The 20,419-nt window shown below is 44.2% G+C and overlaps 2 protein-coding genes across 10 annotated transcripts in view; both read right to left on the bottom strand.

Annotated features, from left to right (window-relative positions):
• Window positions 1–2,062: 2,062 nt before the first annotated feature.
• Window positions 2,063–20,419, bottom strand: part of MYO7A (myosin VIIA) — a 217,133-nt gene continuing 198,776 nt past the window's right edge. For 6 of the 9 annotated variants that reach the window (XM_075592657.1, XM_075592655.1, XM_075592656.1 and 3 more), the window contains 11 exons: window positions 19,182–19,335; window positions 16,471–16,626; window positions 15,236–15,341; window positions 12,545–12,658; window positions 11,209–11,296; window positions 8,856–8,962; window positions 8,389–8,574; window positions 7,292–7,408; window positions 5,825–5,908; window positions 3,567–3,686; window positions 2,064–2,822 (listed from right to left, as the gene is read on the bottom strand). In XM_075592657.1, the coding sequence (XP_075448772.1) occupies window positions 2,733–2,822; window positions 3,567–3,686; window positions 5,825–5,908; window positions 7,292–7,408; window positions 8,389–8,574; window positions 8,856–8,962; window positions 11,209–11,296; window positions 12,545–12,658; window positions 15,236–15,341; window positions 16,471–16,626; window positions 19,182–19,335 (1,322 nt within the window). In that variant the 3' untranslated portion in view covers window positions 2,064–2,732. Of the gene's footprint in view, window positions 2,823–3,566; window positions 3,687–5,824; window positions 5,909–7,291; window positions 7,409–8,388; window positions 8,575–8,855; window positions 8,963–11,208; window positions 11,297–12,544; window positions 12,659–15,235; window positions 15,342–16,470; window positions 16,627–19,181; window positions 19,336–20,419 lie in introns of all 9 variants that reach the window. The other 3 variants (XM_075592659.1, XM_075592661.1, XM_075592660.1) reach the window with 1 other exon arrangement.
• Window positions 14,366–15,188, bottom strand: LOC142491179 (zinc finger protein 667-like). Its single transcript, XM_075593455.1, has one exon. It carries the CDS (start codon window positions 15,115–15,117, stop codon window positions 14,518–14,520), a length of 600 nt encoding a protein of 199 aa, XP_075449570.1. The 5' UTR covers window positions 15,118–15,188; the 3' UTR covers window positions 14,366–14,517.

Here is a 20,419-nt window from a genome sequence, read left to right on the forward strand (position 1 = left end):
CCAAGTCCTTCCGGAGAGAAATTACACCCTGCTGTGATTCTACTACAGTACCTTACACAATTTAGTGTGATCAGCAAAGATGGGGTAGTGCAGGGGGGATCAACTCCAGTCCTAGAGCCCCCACCCCATACAGGTCAGGTTTTCAGGGGGGGGGGGGGGGTCATGAGTACTGGAGTTGAGCCCCCTGGAGTAGGGAACATGCACGAGTTTGAAGGAAATGTATTCAGCCACTTCACTGGCCTTACACTAGTGGAAATAATTATAACCCACTGAAATGCACAATTCAGAATCTCTCCCCCCCCCAAAAAAAAATCGAGATTATTAATACCAACACAAATCATTTGGAGGTTCATTCACCGCTTTACACATGGTAGTCTGCAATGTGTCACTGTGCAGTGCTTCGTACTGTTGACTGAGTGAATCCTTGGAATTCTGCTCTTTCAAATGGAAGAATAGTGAACAGATTAGCATTGAAGGATACGATTCCGTGACATGAATACTATTGGTGCAATTTTGTTATCAGTTCTCTTGTAACCTCATGATTACGGCATTTGAGACTTCCTGGGAATGGTTGGTACAATAAAGCACTTGACATAATTAAGGGGCATTGTGTATAGCTTAGAATAAAAAAATGTAAGTTTTTGTCCCCTAGAAAAGTTGACATTTTCTGCAGCCTTACATGTTCTTTAATAGTGCAGTGCGAGCATTGCTATAACATTTTAAAATCATCAAAATCACTACTGGGCAACCACACCTCCCTTGCAGTAAGACATGCGGAGTCCCAGCTCCGCGGTGATGAGATGTATCCGCAGCAGATCGGCCGCTTCCGTTGTTCCGCGGATTTCAGCGGATCAATCTCAAAAAGGGTGTTTTGTGGATTTTTAAAAAATTATGATTACCAACGCACTCCGCGGATTCCGCAAACCCGTGGACGGATTGGCAGAAACCACTCTGCGGATTCAGCAATCCGTTTGCGGATTCTTTCGTTTGGTTGAATCCAATGGCGGTTTCTGATGAATCTGCGCGGATTAAAACCGACCAAATCCGTTTGCGGATTTGACACCGCGAAACGGATTTTGGAGGGAAACTGCGAGAAAATCCAGGAAACGGATTTGGGGCGGATCCGCCCATCTCTAGTGGTGATTAACATTAATAAGACATCACGGGGGGAGATGGTATGCGGCGGCGGCGGCGGCAGCCCCCGGCGTTAATCAGAGGATAAGCCGGCAGAGGAATCAGCAGTTGTTACTCAGGCTGAGCAGGACGGCCGGGGAGGAGCGCCCTCTAGTGGGCTGAACCGAAAGTCTTTCTTACTTCCGGTGTCTGCTGCTACAGCGTGCTCCTCCCCAGCCATCTTCCTCTGCCTGAGTAACAACTACTGATTCCACTGCTTATCCACTGTTTAAGGCCGGGGGTCCTCCGCTGCATACCATCTCCACCCGCCTGTCTGAAGAGAGATGGGCCGCCTAATGGGGAGAGGGAGAGCAGGCCCCCCAAGTGCGCGGGCTGCAGCTACGCCCGTGTACGGAAGTGGTGCTTTGCCATTAGACACCTTACAGCATCAGAACCTTATGGCCATACACTTGAAAGTGTCTTCGTGCGCTGGAAGGTGCCTTATGGCATAGCACTCCTTTGTAGATATGGGCCTTAACACGTATGGGCAAATAAACCGCCGTAAAATAGGCAAAGGGAATGTAGACAATATCCCCATTCAATGATGCAGCTTTGATAAAATGGAAAGCCATTTTTGGTAAACCTGGTGGTTCAAAATCTATGCCCGGGGCTCCGAGACTTTATACCGTATAATGCGTTCACATTCTCATTCATATTCGCTGTCTATTCCTACCGCCCGGTGTGTGACCGGGGGCCTTGATTGTAGCTGTGTGGACTTTGGCAGAAACCTATTCATTGCTGCAAACGTGTTCGCACTGGATTGCCGTTTGATACGGTCACAGGCCTCTTCATAAAAAGAGCAAACTGACCCATTAACACAAAATTATTTATTCATTTTCTTTTTTTCTTCAAATCCAGAATTTCAAAACAAAATCAGTAACATTATTTTAAGTTAAATAAATAATACATCGTGGAATTAAATTTACTCTCAAATAGTTTTTAAGAATTATATATGAATCTGTCATTTTTAATATATTATAATTTCTCCCTATTGCTTTAAGAAACCCATCTCTCTCCGCCCCCCCCCCCCCCCTGCATGTTCATGCAACGGCCCTTTTCACGAATTGCAACCATCTTTGCTAAGCTCTGTTTTTAGTAAGAACATGTTTATAGAATATTAGTGATCTTTTCTTCTCTGTCTTCAAATGCCAGCTCAGCTCTAAAATCCTCGATACATTGACCTTAATAAGAAATAATAACAGACTTTCTATTCTTTTACAGCCCACTTGAAAATTCAATTTTCTGTTGAAATATAAATGGAAACATCACATAATATCCTAATATATTAGATCTTCCCCCCACATCCGTTTTCGGGCCCAAGCTGTGGGTACAACTTGAGAAAACCTCCACCCTTTGAAAGCTGATCACAGGTAGTCATCCTCGCTGGATGGGGATGGTGGGTTGGAACCTTCAGCGTCCGAATCGGATGAGATTCGGGATTCAGGCCTGCTCATGTTCCAGAGCTGGGGAGAGAATGTCTTCCCCCAGCTGCAGGGATGCCCCACGGGCTTTAACTGGCGAATGAAGTCTACAGGCAGACGCCAGTGCTGTCTCTCAGTTCACTTGCTGCCTTTGGTGCTTCTCTGTTTGCTCATCGATGTCAGCATCTGGCTGATGTAGGATGTCAGAAGGTCATCCATCTTGTAGCCCTGTTAAAAAAATATGAGTGGTTATCTTTATAACAACTGGAAAGGCTGTTTTTGCGTGGGAGTGCACATTAATAAAATATAATCCACAGTAGTACATAGTTATATAGATTTATACTGTAGCATGTTTAAAAATCCCACAAAGGACCCAGATGTGGACTTCATTAAACAATGCAAGATGTTGTTTGTTTCTCCTTCTCCGAATCAATAATCAGTTCCCCATGTCTGAAATTACATTGCATCAAGCATCTGCTACAGGAAAGGAGCTGACAGTGTTTGTGAATAGAGTATTCTATTGGTCAGTGGCGATACCCAGATTTATATGACAAGATAGATAGATATCATCACTACCAAGAGTCCAAGTTCAATGCATACCTCTTTGTAAAACAAGTGGTTCCTCAGATAATTACAGGTAAAGGTGCCAGCAGCACTTCCCGGTTGTTTAAATCTTCTGCATGATGCCGGCCAATAGGAAGCTGCGACGGATGACGTGGTGACTTCCTATTGGCCCGCATCACACATGAGCTTTAAACTTCCATTTTGTTTTTTCCTGAAGGGGAGGAACAAGTGGCACCTTCCCCCCCTATAATTATCTCGGACACCCGGGGGCTACCTGGAGCTGACATTAATGTGGTTCAGCTATGGGGACCCCCTGCTTCTCATGTTACAAAATAAGGGGGGGGGGGAGGGGATTTAAAAAAAACAAAAAAAATCCGGGTGTATAAATAGCACATTCATTATCCTTACCAGTGAGGTCTCGCATAGTAACTTGCTTCCTCTCACTAGGTTTCCAATAGTTATGTGGAAATAAGTATTCCCACTGCTCCAGTTAGAGATCTTTGTGAAGGGGTGAGTAGTGAGGATGTCCTGCATTAAAAAACACATAGGGGAGGTGTAAATATGAGAGTCGCTTCACTACATACTGTACCTGACGTTTTCTTCTCTTCCTCGTTCATTACAAGATTGTAACGTTTCACTGCGCACACCTTGTGCCACCAGAGGCGTTATCGGAAAAATGTAACTTGCAGCAGAAACATCTACATATAATTTAAGCCAAAATAGATACAGATGTAGCCCGACTCACTGTCCCCAGAGCTGTGGCACAAACAGCAAAACGTGGTGGCCCTGGGGATAGTCAAAGCCGCGGCTGCCTGCAGAAGGTCTGTTCTTCCAAATGAGACCCCCCCCCCCATGGAGAGATTTCCAGCTGCTGGGTGGGGGGGGGGGGGGAGGGAAGGGGGAGCTGCGGTCAGGGTTCCTTGGCTTCCCCCGGCAGTGGGGTCTACATCTGTATTACACATTAGACATTACATTACCAGTGTCTTCCTTGTGGTCCGGCATTTAGAATAGAAGGCAAATTAGGACTATTGTGCACTCCAAAAAAAGAAAAGAGATATAGAGACACACTCTAATATAAAGAGCTACAAGGCGCTAGGGACCCTGACCTGGAAATCCACAAGACAAGTTAAAAAAAAAGCAAAGCACGGGGAGAACCAGCATTCAAACAGAAGGTGAAGCTCACGTGTTAGCAGAATTTCAGGTGAATGTATTTGTTGAAAGCTGAGCTGACAGGTAAATTAGGCTATTTCACCATACTCAAACCTCAATGCGCTTCCGGATCATCTGTCCCTGCCTCCCAGAGGAAAGAGCAGATCGTCCGAAAACGCGTTGCGGTTCGAGTGGTCGGTGAAAAAGCCTCATTTACCTGTCAGCTCCTCTCTTTTCAAATAAACCCACCTGAAATTTGGACCACGTGTGAGATTCACCTTTGTTTGGATCTGCTATGAATGCTGGTTCCCCCTGTATTGCCGTTTCATCCATTTAGAATAGATCATGGGGAAATAGGGGGTTATCTATTAAAACTGAGACACAGCCCATGCAAACGCATTGCACCGGATTTATCAAAGAAAAACGCCTGGTTGCCTTCTATGGGATTATTTTTCTTTGGTTAATATGCAGCTGTTTCTTGTGCTGGTTTTGCAGCCTGCAGACTTTAGTAAATAACCCCATTGTGGGGTCAGGAGGCTGCAGTCACTAAAACCTGCACCAAGTGAGGGATAACCTGCATGCTGTAGGATGTGGATGATGTGTTAGTCCTTTTACTGTCAAGGCACTGAACCAAGAGCAGCTGTATGAATTATAAAACTAAATTATGTTACCTGGGAGGGGGGGGGGGGGGGATAGGACTGCTCGTGTGTGTATGTGTGTGTGTGTGTGTATGTATATATATATATCCACCTTTAAGACCCACCTTAAGACACACTTGCTTAAAGAAGCATATGAATAGCACTGTGGATATTCTGAACACATGATACATAAAGCTTGGCCCCCTGCAGACGCACTTACCAGAACTCCCTCCTCCTGTCTCTGTACGTTCTCCCTACCTACCAATTAGATTGTAAGCTCCTCGGGGCAGGGACTCCTCTTCCTTAATGTTATGTTTGTGTCTAAAGCACTTATTCCCATGATCTGTTATTTATATTATCTGTTATTTATTCGATTACCACATGTATTACTACTGTGAAGCGCTATGTACATTAATGGCGCTATATAAATAAAGACATACAATACAATATATATAGATATATATATATATATATAGATATATACACACACACACACACACACATTATATATATGTATTATATATGATGTGTTATGAGATATTGTTTTCATTAAGAGTTAGGGCTGCCAGGTTAAGGTTACCCAGGGTGCATAAAGCAGCAGTAACTATATACGCAGGTCTCTTCTGGTTTTATTCAAGGGGTTCAATTATATTGATCTAAGGCAGTAAGGACTCAGGCTCCGCCATAGTACATATGGACTGTGGGAACAGAGGGGTTACATAAGTCTGTGCTTTCTTTGCTTAGATCTATGGATGAAATGCCCCCGATGTGTAGGAAACTTTGATATGTGACTGAACATTGCTGCTCACTGCCTCAATCTGTCACTGCCGTTTCCTTTGTGTAATCCAGGATTCAGGTTGAAGTTATTGAATAAACTACCTTGGTCTTTGGGTCGATTAGGCTGACACCGTGCTTATTGATGGCTATTAGGAGGATCTCTGGGAAATGCGGCTCAGTTGTTTGCTGAAGAAAAGGAAGAAAAAGGACCATACATTACAAATCAGAATGACCCCAGAATCCCATTAGAGTTCTGTAGTCCATGACATTCCAAGCACATGGGTCAAAGGTCAGCATGTACAGTATGGATGCTTTATAAACCGCCCACAGAAGAGACTCTCACACTGGCCCCTAATCAATGTGCTTTGAAACAGCAACTCCCTGTCAATGAAGCTCGAACCATCAGCAGAAAAACAGTGTGGTGTAGCGATCCTGTGGTCATGGGCGTGGGCCCCCTGGATGTGAACGGAAGTGGAGGATACTCTATTTCCGTTCCAATCGCGTTCGTGCCCGACAAAATGAGCATTCCTAGCAGAACAAACCCTGTATGTCACTGGGCCCCTAGTTTGCCGGCTCTCGTGACATTCAGATTCGTCTTGGGTCACTCAACGGGTTATATATGGTTGCTGCGGTTGCCCAATAGGAAGCGGCAACATTATCCCTTTCCTGGCGGTGCTGCCTCCTGCTGGCCCACGCGACCCGCAAGGATTCACACCCATTTTAATTTCCCTAAAGGGAGAGAAAACACCGGCAACTGAGCCATTAAGTATCTCCAGAACCGGGAGCTCTCCGGTGCTGAAGTTCAGGAGTGCACAGCTCGAGTTCTGTAAAACGATCTATTAGAGATACGAAGAAGTGTAGGCAGGGTTGCGGCTTTAACCTTTACAGTGCCAGGGGCGCCACCGGAACACTGGCACTTCCGGTCATGTGATCGCTCCATGATCGCGACTAGCGCCTGGATGCCGGGAACTGGGCTGACTGATCCGTTGGAGCGGTCAGCCTGATAGCCCCCTAGAAAATGAGGAAGTGTCTACTGTACGTACGCCATCATTTTCTATGAGTGAGCATAGTGATCGAACCCCCGTTTTGTCTGATAAGACAGATCATTTGTTTAAACTACCCCAATCAAATGCTGTTGATTAATTGTGCCTGGGTATTGGGTGCTCCTTCAAATATTAAAGTGTATAAATGAACAGAGATAATGAGCTACAGTACTGTATGAGAATAGCACCATAGTCCAATTCCCACTATATAATAAATTAAGAATCATATCTCGGCTTTATTGACAACAATTGTACAAATTAACCAGTGTTTCAGTTCCTTATCAGGGTTGCCATTAGGTTTCTAAGGGCTTTAACAGTGGTTGGTTTAATTATCATAATCATAATAATAATAACAATAATAATAATAATATGGAACAACCCATTACATTAAATCCACTGTTTCCCTCATAATACAGTGTGCAGTAGTTTGGATTTGCAATGATTGTTTCCTGTACATTTTTCTTATCTTGTTTTCAATGTATGAAAATGTCTTCGACCAAGAACAATGGGATTTGCTGTACTGTACCTTCACTTCAAAGAAAGCTGATCCAAACGTGGGCCACTTGAAGATTATCTTTAGGAAGGCAACCTTGGATTCCTCTCTTGTTTTCCCAGCGTGTTTATTAAAATACGCAACAATGGACTGCAAGGAAGAACAGACTGTGTCAAAACCAATAAGTACAATGGAGAGGCGGTGTGGTATGTACAGGTCTGCACAATAAATTGCCTTTCCAGTACACGATATTGTTGTTCAAAATTACTCATCCATTCTATACCATGGGGACTCCTTATTAAACTCCCTCAGAATAGCACTATAATGTATGATTACTAGTCGTTATTTCAACTGACCTAAAAGTAGGCTAGCAATGGAACAAAGCAATGCAGAAAGCCACATATAGTTTTAAATGAAATAATAATGATATTTAATATACAAATGACCATTACTGTTTTGCTATCATAAGCCTGTTTCTGTGTTTTGCTCCAGTATTACCAGTGATTGGAATTCTAGGTAGGATAAGCACCAACAGCTTATGGGGGTTAAGGTGATGTTCTTGACTGCATTAGATAACCTGTTTAGCTCTTGACCATCCCACATACTGTACATGGCTCTTTGGTATATGCCATGTCAGTGTAGGTGATAAATCAGGGTTATTTTATCGAAGTCTCCCTGTTACAAAACAGAAATGGAAAATAGCACCAGATTGATCATCGAGAAAAAAACAACTTTGCTTTCAATTAGATTATTTTCCAAATACATCTGGTGATATTTTTTTGCTCCAGTTTTGCAGTTAAAAGACATTGAAAAGCCTGTATCTCCCTTTAGCCTACACTCCCGTATTTGGGTAATAATAGTATAATTACCGATTCTTTTTCTCTTCTGGAAATGTCCTGCCACAGCAGGGGTTGTAATTACCCTGGGGGCAGCTACATAGAGGAATCTAAAGTAGATTGTGTTATAATAATTATTTTAACAATAACTTGGAAAATGTATGAGGTTCTTACAGATCGGTGCATCTTATGCCAATTCCAGATGGTGTTATGGACATATAGGGAGAACTATTGATTCAGAACATAAGTGAGACAGGAAGAATGGACCCAGGACATAACATATCTCCTACGTACCCTCTTCCAGTCATCTGGATTTAATTGCCGGATTAGATCCTGAGGCACCAGCTCTTTCAGCATTTTGGGGATGTTTGGGAAATAGGACTTGTCATCTTCAAACCGTACCCTGTAGATCAGCGCACCCAGCTGCAGCACATCCTCTCGGGTGCATTTATGGTATCCACGTATGTACTTTGGTAACTCCTGTAATACAAGTCCACAGGTCAGCAAAATGGCAAACTTGCTAATAGCCACGCTCACACGATGACTAGGAAAAGGGATATAGGGTCCAGTTTGGCCGGGCTTTGAGGATCTCAGTTTAAATCACTGCACCAACTTGTGTCAAGAAATCAACCACCATCCTGAACATCACCAGTAAAAATTAGATTCAACCCACGGTGTCCCTGCCATATACTGTACCCTGCCACACCTCCTAATCCATTTCAGATTGAAAGTAGGAAGAAATCCTTACAATAACACAATACCTGATAGTAGTGGAAGATGGAATCAGCCATTGGGTCCTTTCCAGGCATAGTATTAGTCCACAATTTCTTCATAAAGAACACTTGGTACGCGAGTGAAGGCACTATACCTGCAAAACACGTTTCACAGCGATTCGTCACCCGCAGGCGTGCACTGGAATGCTTGACCAGAAAACTACTTACACAACACTTAGAACAGTTACATCGGGTTCTTAGGCTTGATCCCAGATCCCTTTCTGTGGATTCATTGGGAAATGCAAGCCTTAGGCCTGGGACACAGTAGGTTGATCAGTGCTGGGCAGCGCTGACGCTCATGCTCACCTGCTCACGCAGGAGATTTTTCTTGTCCCTGCATGAGCGTCAGCGAGCGCGCTTGTGTGCAGGGTGGGAGGCGGGCCGGGAGGCGGGGCTACGGCGCCACATCACGGCGCCGACGTCACAGACTGCCATTGGCTTCTGGCCGTTACGTGACCGGCCCTGCGCTTGCAGGAGCGGCAAATTTTAAACTTGCCTGTCTCCTGCATTTCCACACGCCTCCGCACACCTGCGGAAGCGTGCGGAAGCGCCCTCTAAAGCCGCGCTGATAGGGATAATGTTTCCCCTCAGCACGGCTCAGCGCGGTTCAGCACTGCTCACCCTACTATGTCCCAGGCCTTACAATCGCCACCTGGATCTTGATGCCTATCCAGTGCAGTGTTCCTAAGCAAATTCATCTTGCGTGTCTTTGTGTCAGTGTATCAAGGTCTTTTCTCCCAGTTTTGCTCCGTGTGTGCCTGCTTGCCTTTTGGGGAGTGTCAATAGGAGGTGTAAGGAAGGAGTTATAGGCGGCACAGATTATAATGATTGGTATCAAACTCTGCGTCTCAGTGCTTCACTTTTTCATGTGGTACTTGCAGCAAAAAACACACATACATTGATATAACTCCCGGAAATGGAGGTCCACTCACAAGTTCACAATACAATTCTTCATTTATTATTGTAACAGCCAAGAACAGGGGACGAACAACGTTTCGGATCCCATATGATGAAAGGTCCACATGGGACTGGAAACGTTGTTCGTCCCCTGTTCTTGGCTGATACAATAAATGAAGAATTGCATTGTGAACTTGTGAGTGGAGCTCTACATTCTACCTCTGTCCTACAGGAGACCTGCATTTTGGGGGATTTAATGTCTAAGATCGGCCAGTTTGAGCTTTTACAACAACCATCCCAAATATCAGACAGAAGGGCCCACAACACACTGCAAGATTACCGGGAAAAAAATCCAAAAGTGCAGCACAGACCCACAGTACCAAGCAGTTTGTAGAAAATCGCAATGAAGTTCATTTTTAAATGTATGTGCGTACTGTATATATTTTTATTTATATAGAGCCATCCATGTACATAGCGTATCGCAGCAGTAATACAAGTGACATAATATAACATACTGTATAATGGGAATAAGCACTTCAGTTTTAATAGTATTAGGAAAGGAGTCCCTGCCCTGAAGAGCTTACAATCTAAGTGGCAAGTGGGGAGAACTTACAAAGACAGTAGGAGGGTGATCTGGAAAGTGCGTCAGCAAGAAGCCATGGTAAATGCACATGAGATGTGTCAGCCAGCGGAGCTACCCATATGCTTCGTTAAAGAGGTGTGTTTTTAAGATGTGTTTTTAGAGGTGTGAGGTAGTAAATGAGAAAGGTTTAAGGTGGGAGAGGGCTTTAGATACAAAAGGGATAGATGGAACACATCCTTGAGCGGAACGCAAGAGTCGGACAGGTGTGTAGAGAGCATCCCAGAAAAAATGTTTTCTCAAAGCAACATTTCTCCAAAGCAGAAAACTTTTGGGGATTTCCAGATTAAGTACAGTATGTGATCAGGATAAAGGATGTAGGGTAAAGGCAATTGATTTAAAACAGATTCATTGTTCCTCGTGGGTGGACCGTCGTCGTTAAACCCTCAGTACTGAAGGCTTCGGCAACGCATTGCAGAACATGTATAATTGTAGGCTATAAAGAAGCATATGAATAGCACTGTGGATATTCTAAACACATGATACATAAAGCTTGGCCTCCTGCAGACGCACTTACCAGAACTCCCTCCTACTGTCTCTGTACGTTCTCCCTACCTACCAATTAGACTGTAAGCTCCTCGGAGCAGGGACTCCTCTTCCATAATGTTACTTTTATGTGTAAAGCACTTATTCCCATGATCTGTTATTTATATTATCTGTTATTTATTTGATTACCACATTGATTACTGCTGTGAAGCGCGATGTACATTAATGGCACTATATAAAAAAAGACATACAATACAATAGGCTGAGACTCTGTAAATGGTACAGGGGGCTTAGACTCATAACTTAAACTTTGCTTACCATCTTTTGCAGGTCGGGCTTTTTTTATCCAGTCTGTAAGATGTCTCACAAAATCAAAGAAAAAATCACCTTCTGGGACACTGATAACCTGAAATTAAAGATGTTGAAAAGATATTATATACTAATAACCTGAAATTAAAGATAATATAAACATTATACACGAACAACCTGAAAAGAAAGATATATAACATATTATCACCACACTTGAATTACAGTATATTTAGGGAAACCATAGAAACATAGCTGTGTATAAAGTCATCAAACGCTGTATAGGAAGTTCATAAGATGTTAATATTTAAGTGCACATAACTTCATATCTAGCAAACAGCTGTAGAGCCACTGCCGTAAAAAATATATCCCAAGGTAGTGCTTTTTATTGAAATCATGCAAAATGGGATGCAATATTTATTGTGATATAATATTAATAACGTTCAATTTGTCTGATATACACAAGACTTAAAAATACATTGCACCTATTCTAAGTTGATGGCTTTGCTTAAATGTATGTATGTATGCATGTATGTATGTATACATGTAGCAGACATTATTGCATCCGTTTACAACACGAGTAATGTGGCAGGACGTGAGTTTGTATACGTTATTCTGCGGTTTGCTATTGTGGTCATGCACTTTCCAATGCCAACAAATGGAGCGGTAATGCACCAAATCCAAATCGCTCAATTATTACAACTAATCACACGATTTCGCTAATTATCGTGCGTATCTTCCATCTCCATGTATATCTTTATTTCTATAGCGCCATCCATGGACATAGCGCTGTCACAGCAGGTAAAACCCCAACTCACAAGGTATATTCTTGTTGGTTCAGGGGAGAGAATCTGTAATAGGCCACGTCTTCACCTCGATATCCACGGACCCCACGTGGTTGAACGGGATGATTCTCCTGGTAATGTAGTGAAGACGTGGCCTATTACAGATTCTCTCCCCTGAACCAACAAGAATATATCTTGTGAGTTGGGGTTTTTCCCTTTTTGGTTAGGGCTTTGGTGTCTATTATACTGCGCAATTTGTGTGTTTCTGTTTTTATTTGATTACAGAAACCACATGGAAACATTTCTGAGGACCATTTAATCCATCCAGAACTCTGTTGGTGAATCCACCCATCTGCCAGGACTGTTTTTCTACTAAGGACTGTCATTGGACTATGGTATTGTGGACATTAACTCACTAGCGCCGTGGACACTGCTTTTGTATATGCCATATATTTTTAAGCCACTTCCGACCACTTGGTGAAATAAAGCTGTAGCATTGGGGGGGAAAAAACCATAACCTACTGTAACTTTCATTTTATGTAATACTATACTTCTATTCCCACCTTATCGGAGATCTTCACAAACAAACTGAAGCCCTCTGGGGATTTTAGCAGCAGCCTGGTAGCAATATCTTGGCAGAAATCCTTGGCTTTAGTGCTGGATTCCACTTCAAACGCCTGTAAGATAAGACTACTGTGAACATTCTACTGTGAACATTCTACTGTAAACATTCTACTGTGAACATTCTACTGTGAACATTCTACTGTAAACATTCTACTGTAAACATTCTACTGTAAAAATTATACTGTGAACATTGTACTGTGAACATTGTACTGTGAACATTGTACTGTGAACATTGTACTGTGAACATTGTACTGTGAACATTCTACTGTGAACATTCTACTGTGAACATTCTACTGTAAACATTCTACTGTAAACATTCTACTGTAAAAATTATACTGTGAACATTGTACTGTGAACATTGTACTGTGAACATTGTACTGTGAACATTGTACTGTGAACATTGTACTGTGAACATTCTACTGTGAACATTCTACTGTGAACATTCTACTGTGACACTTCAGGGCATCGAATCATTTTTAGAACGTGTTGCAATAAGGTGACCATATTTGTCACGGCAAAAACCGGGACAAATGTCTCACAAGCGCTGACTACGCATGCGTGAATGGCGAGCGTCAACTGTGCATGTGCGATGAGCGCTTGTCGGCCACACATACGCGATTGACGTTTGCCGGACCCTTATGCGTATGCGCGATTGGTGTTTGCTGGCTACTTATGCACGTGTGATTTTGTATTTGCCGGCCGCTCGTGCGCGATTGGTGTTTGCCGGCCGTTCATGTGCATGTGTGATTGGTGTTTGCCAGATGGTCGTGCGCATGTGCGATTGGAATTTACCGAAGGCTCATGCGCATGCGCTATCGGAGCTTGCAAATCGTGCGGAAGTTGGGATATCCTCAAAACAATCAGTGGCTCAGTCAAACACTGAACCACTGATTGAGCCACCTGTGCTGAAGCTGGGATATCCTCAAAACCTGACCTGCTGGGGGGATCTTCAAGACTGGAGTTGAGAACCCCTGACCTAAGAGATACGAGACAATGGGTCTCACAGCATTGGTTTACAGCAGCAACTTTAAACTGGATTGACTTTGTTAACACTCCAATTCACCTATTCAAAGTGGTAAGAGGCAGGGTAATCTATTGCTGACAACGCAGTGACTATCACTCCCATCATTGGAATAAAAGGCATCGTTAACTGTGTGGTACAGCTTGATGCCCCCGTTTTGCGTACTACTAGGGTGACCCCCGCATCAGCTATGTTGTTGGTGTAGTGGTGGTGCTCCCCAGGTAGATATGTGAGAGAGAGTAACCTGGTTTGGGCGCTCTGCCACTACCTGGATGGATTGGTGAGTATAATTACAAAATAAATAAACTTTAATGTGTGCCCAATTTAAAATACTGGGTAATTAAACGGTTATTAAACGCATAGATGATCCTGATGTATGAACATGCTAATCAGTGTTCTGGATCAATAAGTATTACACTATATAGCAATATTTTTAACCTATTAGTGGCTTTGTGGATTATAATAACCACTCGCCCCTTAGTATGAGCAAATCCTGCCCCTACATGCGAGCAAGAAAAATGAAGGGTTAAGCTAGATCACTGTGGGTTGGGGCAGGTGCCATAAGTGAGCACCCACCCTTATCCCCTAATTTATTTATTTATTTATTTATAAAATATTTTACGAGGAAGTAATACATTGAGAGTTACCTCTCGTTTTCAAGTATGTCCTGGGCATAGAGTTATGATGACAAAAAATACATGGTTACAAATGCATTGTTACATACGTGAACAGGGTATACATTATATACCAGACATTGCATGCACAGTTAGAGATAATATATATTATAGGCGTATGTAACAGCTACAGACCAGATTAAAATGTGAGACAGATTTAGTTTTGCAAGAACTTAGACTGGTACTGGTGGTGGCTGTGAGAGTCTCCGGTAGATTGTTATGGTGGTCTTGTTTTTTCTCCTGTGTGACTTCTCTGATGTGTAACAAGATGACAGTTACGGGTAAAACATTTCCCACATTCAGAACATACAAACGGTCTTTCTCCTGTGTGTAGCCTCCGATGTCTTCCAAGATCAGAGCTCTGGGTAAAACATTTCCCACATTCAGAACATATAAATGGTCTTTCTCCTGTGTGAATTTTCGTTTCTCTCAGACTCTGGCTTGGTATATCCTGACTAATGTGATTTGATCCGTGATACATTTGCGTAACACTGGTATCTTCCACTATACAATCTGGTGAACAAAGCAAAATGTGATATCCTTCAGGGGAATTCCTGCTCACGAATCCATCAGCAGTGCTGATATCTGTAGGACTTTCCTTCTCCTTATACTGCTGGTGACCCCTTATATACGGCACTTCTCCGCGCTCAATCATTGATACAATCTCAGGCGTCACATTGACACATTCTAGAGAGCAGAGAGCCTGGTAATTCTCCATCATCACATCCTTGTAAAGTTCCTTCTGTTCTTCTGTTAAATAATCCCACTCGTCCTTGGAGAAGTAAATTGCAACTTTATCAAACTCAACTGGTTCCATCTGGAGCTGGTTCAGGAGCCAGTGATAACTCCGGGAGGGGCACTTCCAGTCTGCTCTACCCACTAATGGTGTGCTTACTGCTATGAGAACGCTACCCTTGTTACGTTCTAATTCCTACCTCGTCTGTGTCATCGGGGAAATACACCTTGTGGAAAATTTGGGTTGTTTTGTGCTGAATTGCCTCTACTTCAACCAAATGTGGTGGATATTTTCTGGAACCATTCCTGCAAAACAAGTGGTATTCCCAGGGTGAGTTATTAGCAGTTATTAGCAGCAAGAAGGATGTTGCATTTCCCCAGAGACCTCCCCTCAAGTGTTGTGTTAAATTATAAAGACCACATCTCCAAAAGGATGTAAAAAAAAAAAAAAACACCAGATGTGGTCCAAAATAATAAGGTCCATTGCTTACATACAGAGACTGGAGGGTGGTGAAATGATGGTGAGAGGATACTTGGTTTCTGAACAGGAAGTGAAGTCATAGACTAACCTCCCAGCAGACATGCTGGAAGCAATTACACTAAAGGATTTCAGTAAACCTTTGGATATAACCCCTCCCGTCTCTCTCCTTCCTTCCCAAAGTCTCCCCTTGGTCCCCCCAGTCTCCCTCTCACTACCTCCCCCAATCGCTTCCACCCCCAGTTTTCCTCTCCTTCCCCCCAGTCTCCCACTCCCCCTTGTCTTCCCCCTCCCCGCCCCCAGTCTCTCCCTCCCTCCCCCCAGTCTCTCTCCCTCCCTCCCCTAGTCTCGCTCCTTCCTTACCCCTAGTCTCTCCCTCCCTCTAGTCTCTCTGCCCTCCCCCAGTCTCTCTCTGCCCCCTTCCCCTAGACACTCTCTCCCTCCCCCCAGATCCTCTCTCCCACCCCATTCTCCACCCCCTCCTCAGTCTCTCTTCCTCCTCCCCCATTCTCTTTCTCCACCCCTCCCCCAGTCTCCCTCCATTTCTCTCCCCCAGTCTTTCTATCTCCCACTTCCACTGCATTTTAATGTGACATTCTGCATTCTAACCTTTGCTATATCTATACAGATGTAGCAAACTTTACTGCTTTTGGCATCGGGGCAAACCACGATTGTCCCGGTGCCGGAGGATTATTGCCGCGGGAGGTCCGATCCAGAAGCATGGACCCCCGCAGCGCGGCTGCAGCAGTAATATCACTGGAGCCGCGGATTTTCAGCCGCGACTCCGGAGACAGCAAGTCTCGCTACATCTGTCTACTCCTAGTTTGTATGCCAGTCCCACTAATACTTTTACAATCAGTACATGGAGTTTATTGATCCATTTAAAAAAAAGAAAAGGGTACCAAAACTTAGTTCCCCCGAGTCACCCTCCCCCAAATACAATATCCCTGCTCATACCTGAGTGCTTTCTGGAGTCGGTGCATGCAATCACTTGCCAGTGGGTGTTGCTTGCGGGACTGAATAAATCTCTGCACATGAGGTAGTAGCACATTGCTGGGTGGAAAGACGCCCGTAGTCAACCAGAGCAGCTCCCAACCTTTCTCCTCACTGTATCTAAAACACAGAGTCAAAAGGAAACCATGCTGAAGTCACATGGACAGATGTGGTAGAAACGTTCAAATCTATCAAGGGTTTCAACAAGGTGCAGGAGGGAAGCATATTTCAGAGGTAGAGACGCTCTAGAACAAGAGGAACCTGGATAGTGGCAGGCTAAGGGGAACTGTGAGGACATACTACTTCACGGAAAGGGTGGTGGATTAATGGATTAGCCGCCCAACAGAGGTGGTAAGGGCTAATACAGTAAGGGAGCTCATATGCTTGGAGAAGGTTATCTTAAATATGAAAGATACCAAAGGATCTAATAGGGTTGGAGGTTTCACAACAAGTACGAAAACTAGGTGGGTCAAGTGGTTCTTATCTGCCCATGTTCTTCAACGCCATTATCAAGGCATCTACCCATGTTCTTCAAAGCCATAATCAGGGCGTCTGGCCGTCTTAACACATACGTGTCCTCTCCCTCCCATTTATGTAAGGTGAGCACAAGAACTCAATTCAGCCTTCCATTGATAACTTGAATCCTCTTCGCCCTCTGCACCCTATTTGAATTCTGCCTTATTGCATGCAGCACAAGGGGATATACAGTGTGAGGGTTGTGTGTGATAAACATAGGGTTTAACAAAATACACAGATTCCCAACAAGCTCTGAGAAACCCCAACCATTACCACATAATATATATATATATGCATATAAGTGTCCAAAGGAGTGCTAGTGGGCATGGCTAAATGTATACAACAAAAAACAAAAATGCCCAAAGCTACTTCCATTGTGACAAAATACACAGTGAAATACCTATATATCTCTTGTAAAAAGGGTAATTTAGTTTAACCCTTTGGCCAAAGTGTCTTAAGCCTGCTGCCACTTACAAGGCATGACCGAAGCAGGTCCTAACACTAACATAGGGTTACCATAATTCACCACTCGAAAAAGAGGACATCAAGCCGGAAAACCCATTGCGCATGTACAGTCAGTGCTCAGCACTCACGCGGGCACACTTGGCTTTTGTCCGCGCATGCGCGAGTGGCAAACGCCAACTGCATATGCGCGAATGAAAGCCGACCGCACATGTGCAAGCGTTGACGTGCCGACTGCGGTAAGCGCTCGTACGTGCACGGTCGAGAAATCCTGAACGTTTTTAGTTATTTAAGAATTCTTCCAGGACGGCGACTTTATATTAAAAAGCGGAACATGTCCGGGGAAATACGGAAGTATGGGATAAACATTGATTGCCCATTGATGAAATACAGGTCTCTGCTATAGAAAAAAGCTACAGTTCAAGCAATATCCTACATTTGTTTGTTTTTTAATAAATCAGTTCTGTTCTATGATAAAATACTTGTAGCATTAAAACATTATTAACGTATTCTAATGTAACATGCATTTCTGCTCCTATAGCAACCATTTACAAAGTCACATCCCCTTCCCATTCCTAAACAGCATCAGCTTTTTGAGCCCTGCCCTGAACCAATTGAATCTCATGCCTGCCTGGTCACATGATCTTCCTCACAAAACTTTGGCTGTCAGTGCAGCAGAAGATAACCCATGATGCTTTTAGTGAGCCCCGAGCCGAATTTCAGCGGTCAATTACAGGAGAACGGATCGATTAGAAACTGTAAGGAATCGGGGCCACGTCCCTTGCGGCGTGACCTCTCCTTACCCACTACCAGTACTGTAGCGGCTGCTGTCCTGCCCCCCATCGCTACCCATGCCGCCGCCCAGCGCATACCTTGAACTCCGCCGCGGCCACCATCTTGGATTCTGGCGCTGGTGTTACAGAGCGCGCGCTTCCTTCTAGGATTTATAGCGCGCGCATTATGCCTGTCTCCGCCCCCCGCTCGGCGTGGGAGTCTTCACCACGTCTCCAGCACTCTCAGCTGTGCTCTACTACTTCCTGGTCTCTCAGCCACTCACGAGCAGCTCCTCGACACGCCTCCGCCATGCCCCTCGTCCAGATTGGTCATTGCCGCTTTAAATATCCTGCTTTGCCTTCACTTCCTTGCTCTGCATAGCTCCTTGCTACCTGTTTTGCCTGGAACCTGTGTCGTGCTCTCTTTGTGTTTATTCCTTACAGCTACTGACCCGGCTCGTCTGAACACCCCCTCTGGCTCCTGGACTCGGCTTTCCTACTGACTACTCTAACCTCTAAGACACTCGGACTCTGCTACGGATTTTGACTACGGAACCTTCTATAGCCTCGGACTCTGCAAGTACTTGACCATTTTTATCTACATCCAGGCCTGGCCACGCTACTACGCCACATCCCGAACACGCCCCCTCTGCTGGCGGTGTGTATACTCTACATCCCACCTCAGTACAGGGGTCTGGTCTGCGGGCTGCACAGCGTGACAGAAACTTAGCTAATCACTTGTCAGTGTGTAGATTGTATTGATGCACATATTGAATGACTTTTTTTGTTTTTTTAAACCACAGCTTGACCTGCAGATTCAAAATGAGAGCCTAGAAAATCAGGTTATGTTTGTAATTACAATATCGTAAACACTGGCTTCAGCACCAACGCCTTAAAGGGCAGCAAATCAACTGGGACAATTACTTGATGTGGGTGTCGGTGAGCTGCTTCAGGATCTGGCAGTAGATTTCATCTTTCAGCGGTTCTGCTTTCAAGGCACCTTCGTAGATTTGGTCTGTGAGCTCATTGACTGAGCGCGTACGCTTCGAGGGGTAGTCGCCCATGTATTTCAAGACAGGTGCACGAATACAAGTCAAGAAAACCAAGCAAGTGTGACAGTTTGGTGCGGTGCAGTATGAGCTACTAACCCCATCCAATGACAAAGGGACTTCCAATGCATGTGACACTGAATGGGTTAACCCATGGGGTTCTCAACTCCAGTCCTCAAGACGCCCCGACAGGTCAGGTTTTAAGGATATCCCTGCTTCAGTAACAGGTAGCTCAAGTCGAAGGCTGAGCCACTGATTGAGCAACCTGTGCTGAAGCAGGGACTGATTGAGCCACCTGTGCTGAAGCAGGGGTATCCTGAAAACCTGACCTGTTGGGGGGGGGGGGGGGGGGGGGGAAGGGGTGGTCTTGAGGACTGGAGTTGAGAACCCCTGGGTTAAACGTTACTGATATGTACAGATTTTAAACCTTTATTGTACATCTTTCTGTACATTTTTATAAGTAACCCTTCTGATGAAACATTGCAAACTTTGTGCCCGCGTTAGAGAACTTTGCGAATTTCACACTTTTCGGCTCAGCGAAAAAAGTTTGGTTTGATCAAAAAGTCAGCAACAAGTTCGCTTAACGTTAAAAGTCAATGGTCATTTGGTTCATTTCTAATACTTTCGCTTTCTAAAATTCCAGCAAACTTTATATATATATATATATATATATATATATATATATATATATATATTAAAGTTATGGTGCTGCTATTTTACAACTTTAAAAAGGAAAGCGTTCGATCGCACCCCTCTGCTTTTGACAAGAAAATCATTAACAGGGACACATATGGGACAACTGTCTTGCGTTTTTTGCTGACCTGTTTCTGACAAACCTTTTTAATGCTATGCCCCAGTGCCGGCGTGATGGTTGTGCCGTCGGTGCCACAGCACTGACCCCCGCGGTTAGAGGCCCAGCGCTCTTCCCCACAACAATTAAAATGAATGCCGGGGGAGAGCTTCTCCTTTACCTTCTGTTCTTGTAGGGTCCCTCACCATGGCGCCGCGATGTCAAATGGTGTCACATTGCCATGACAACGTGATGTCACTTGGCATCACGTGACATCATGTTGTCATGGCAACGCAACACCACTTGACATCGCGGCGCCATGG

The sequence above is a fragment of the Ascaphus truei genome, chromosome 3 (assembly GCF_040206685.1).
Source record: "Ascaphus truei isolate aAscTru1 chromosome 3, aAscTru1.hap1, whole genome shotgun sequence".
Taxonomy (NCBI): Eukaryota; Metazoa; Chordata; class Amphibia; order Anura; family Ascaphidae; genus Ascaphus; species Ascaphus truei.

What these genes read in the sequence shown, in the direction of transcription:
- LOC142491179 (XM_075593455.1), bottom strand. Translation starts at nt 15,117, where the DNA reads ATGGAACCAGTTGAGTTTGATAAAGTTGCAATTTACTTCTCCAAGGAC.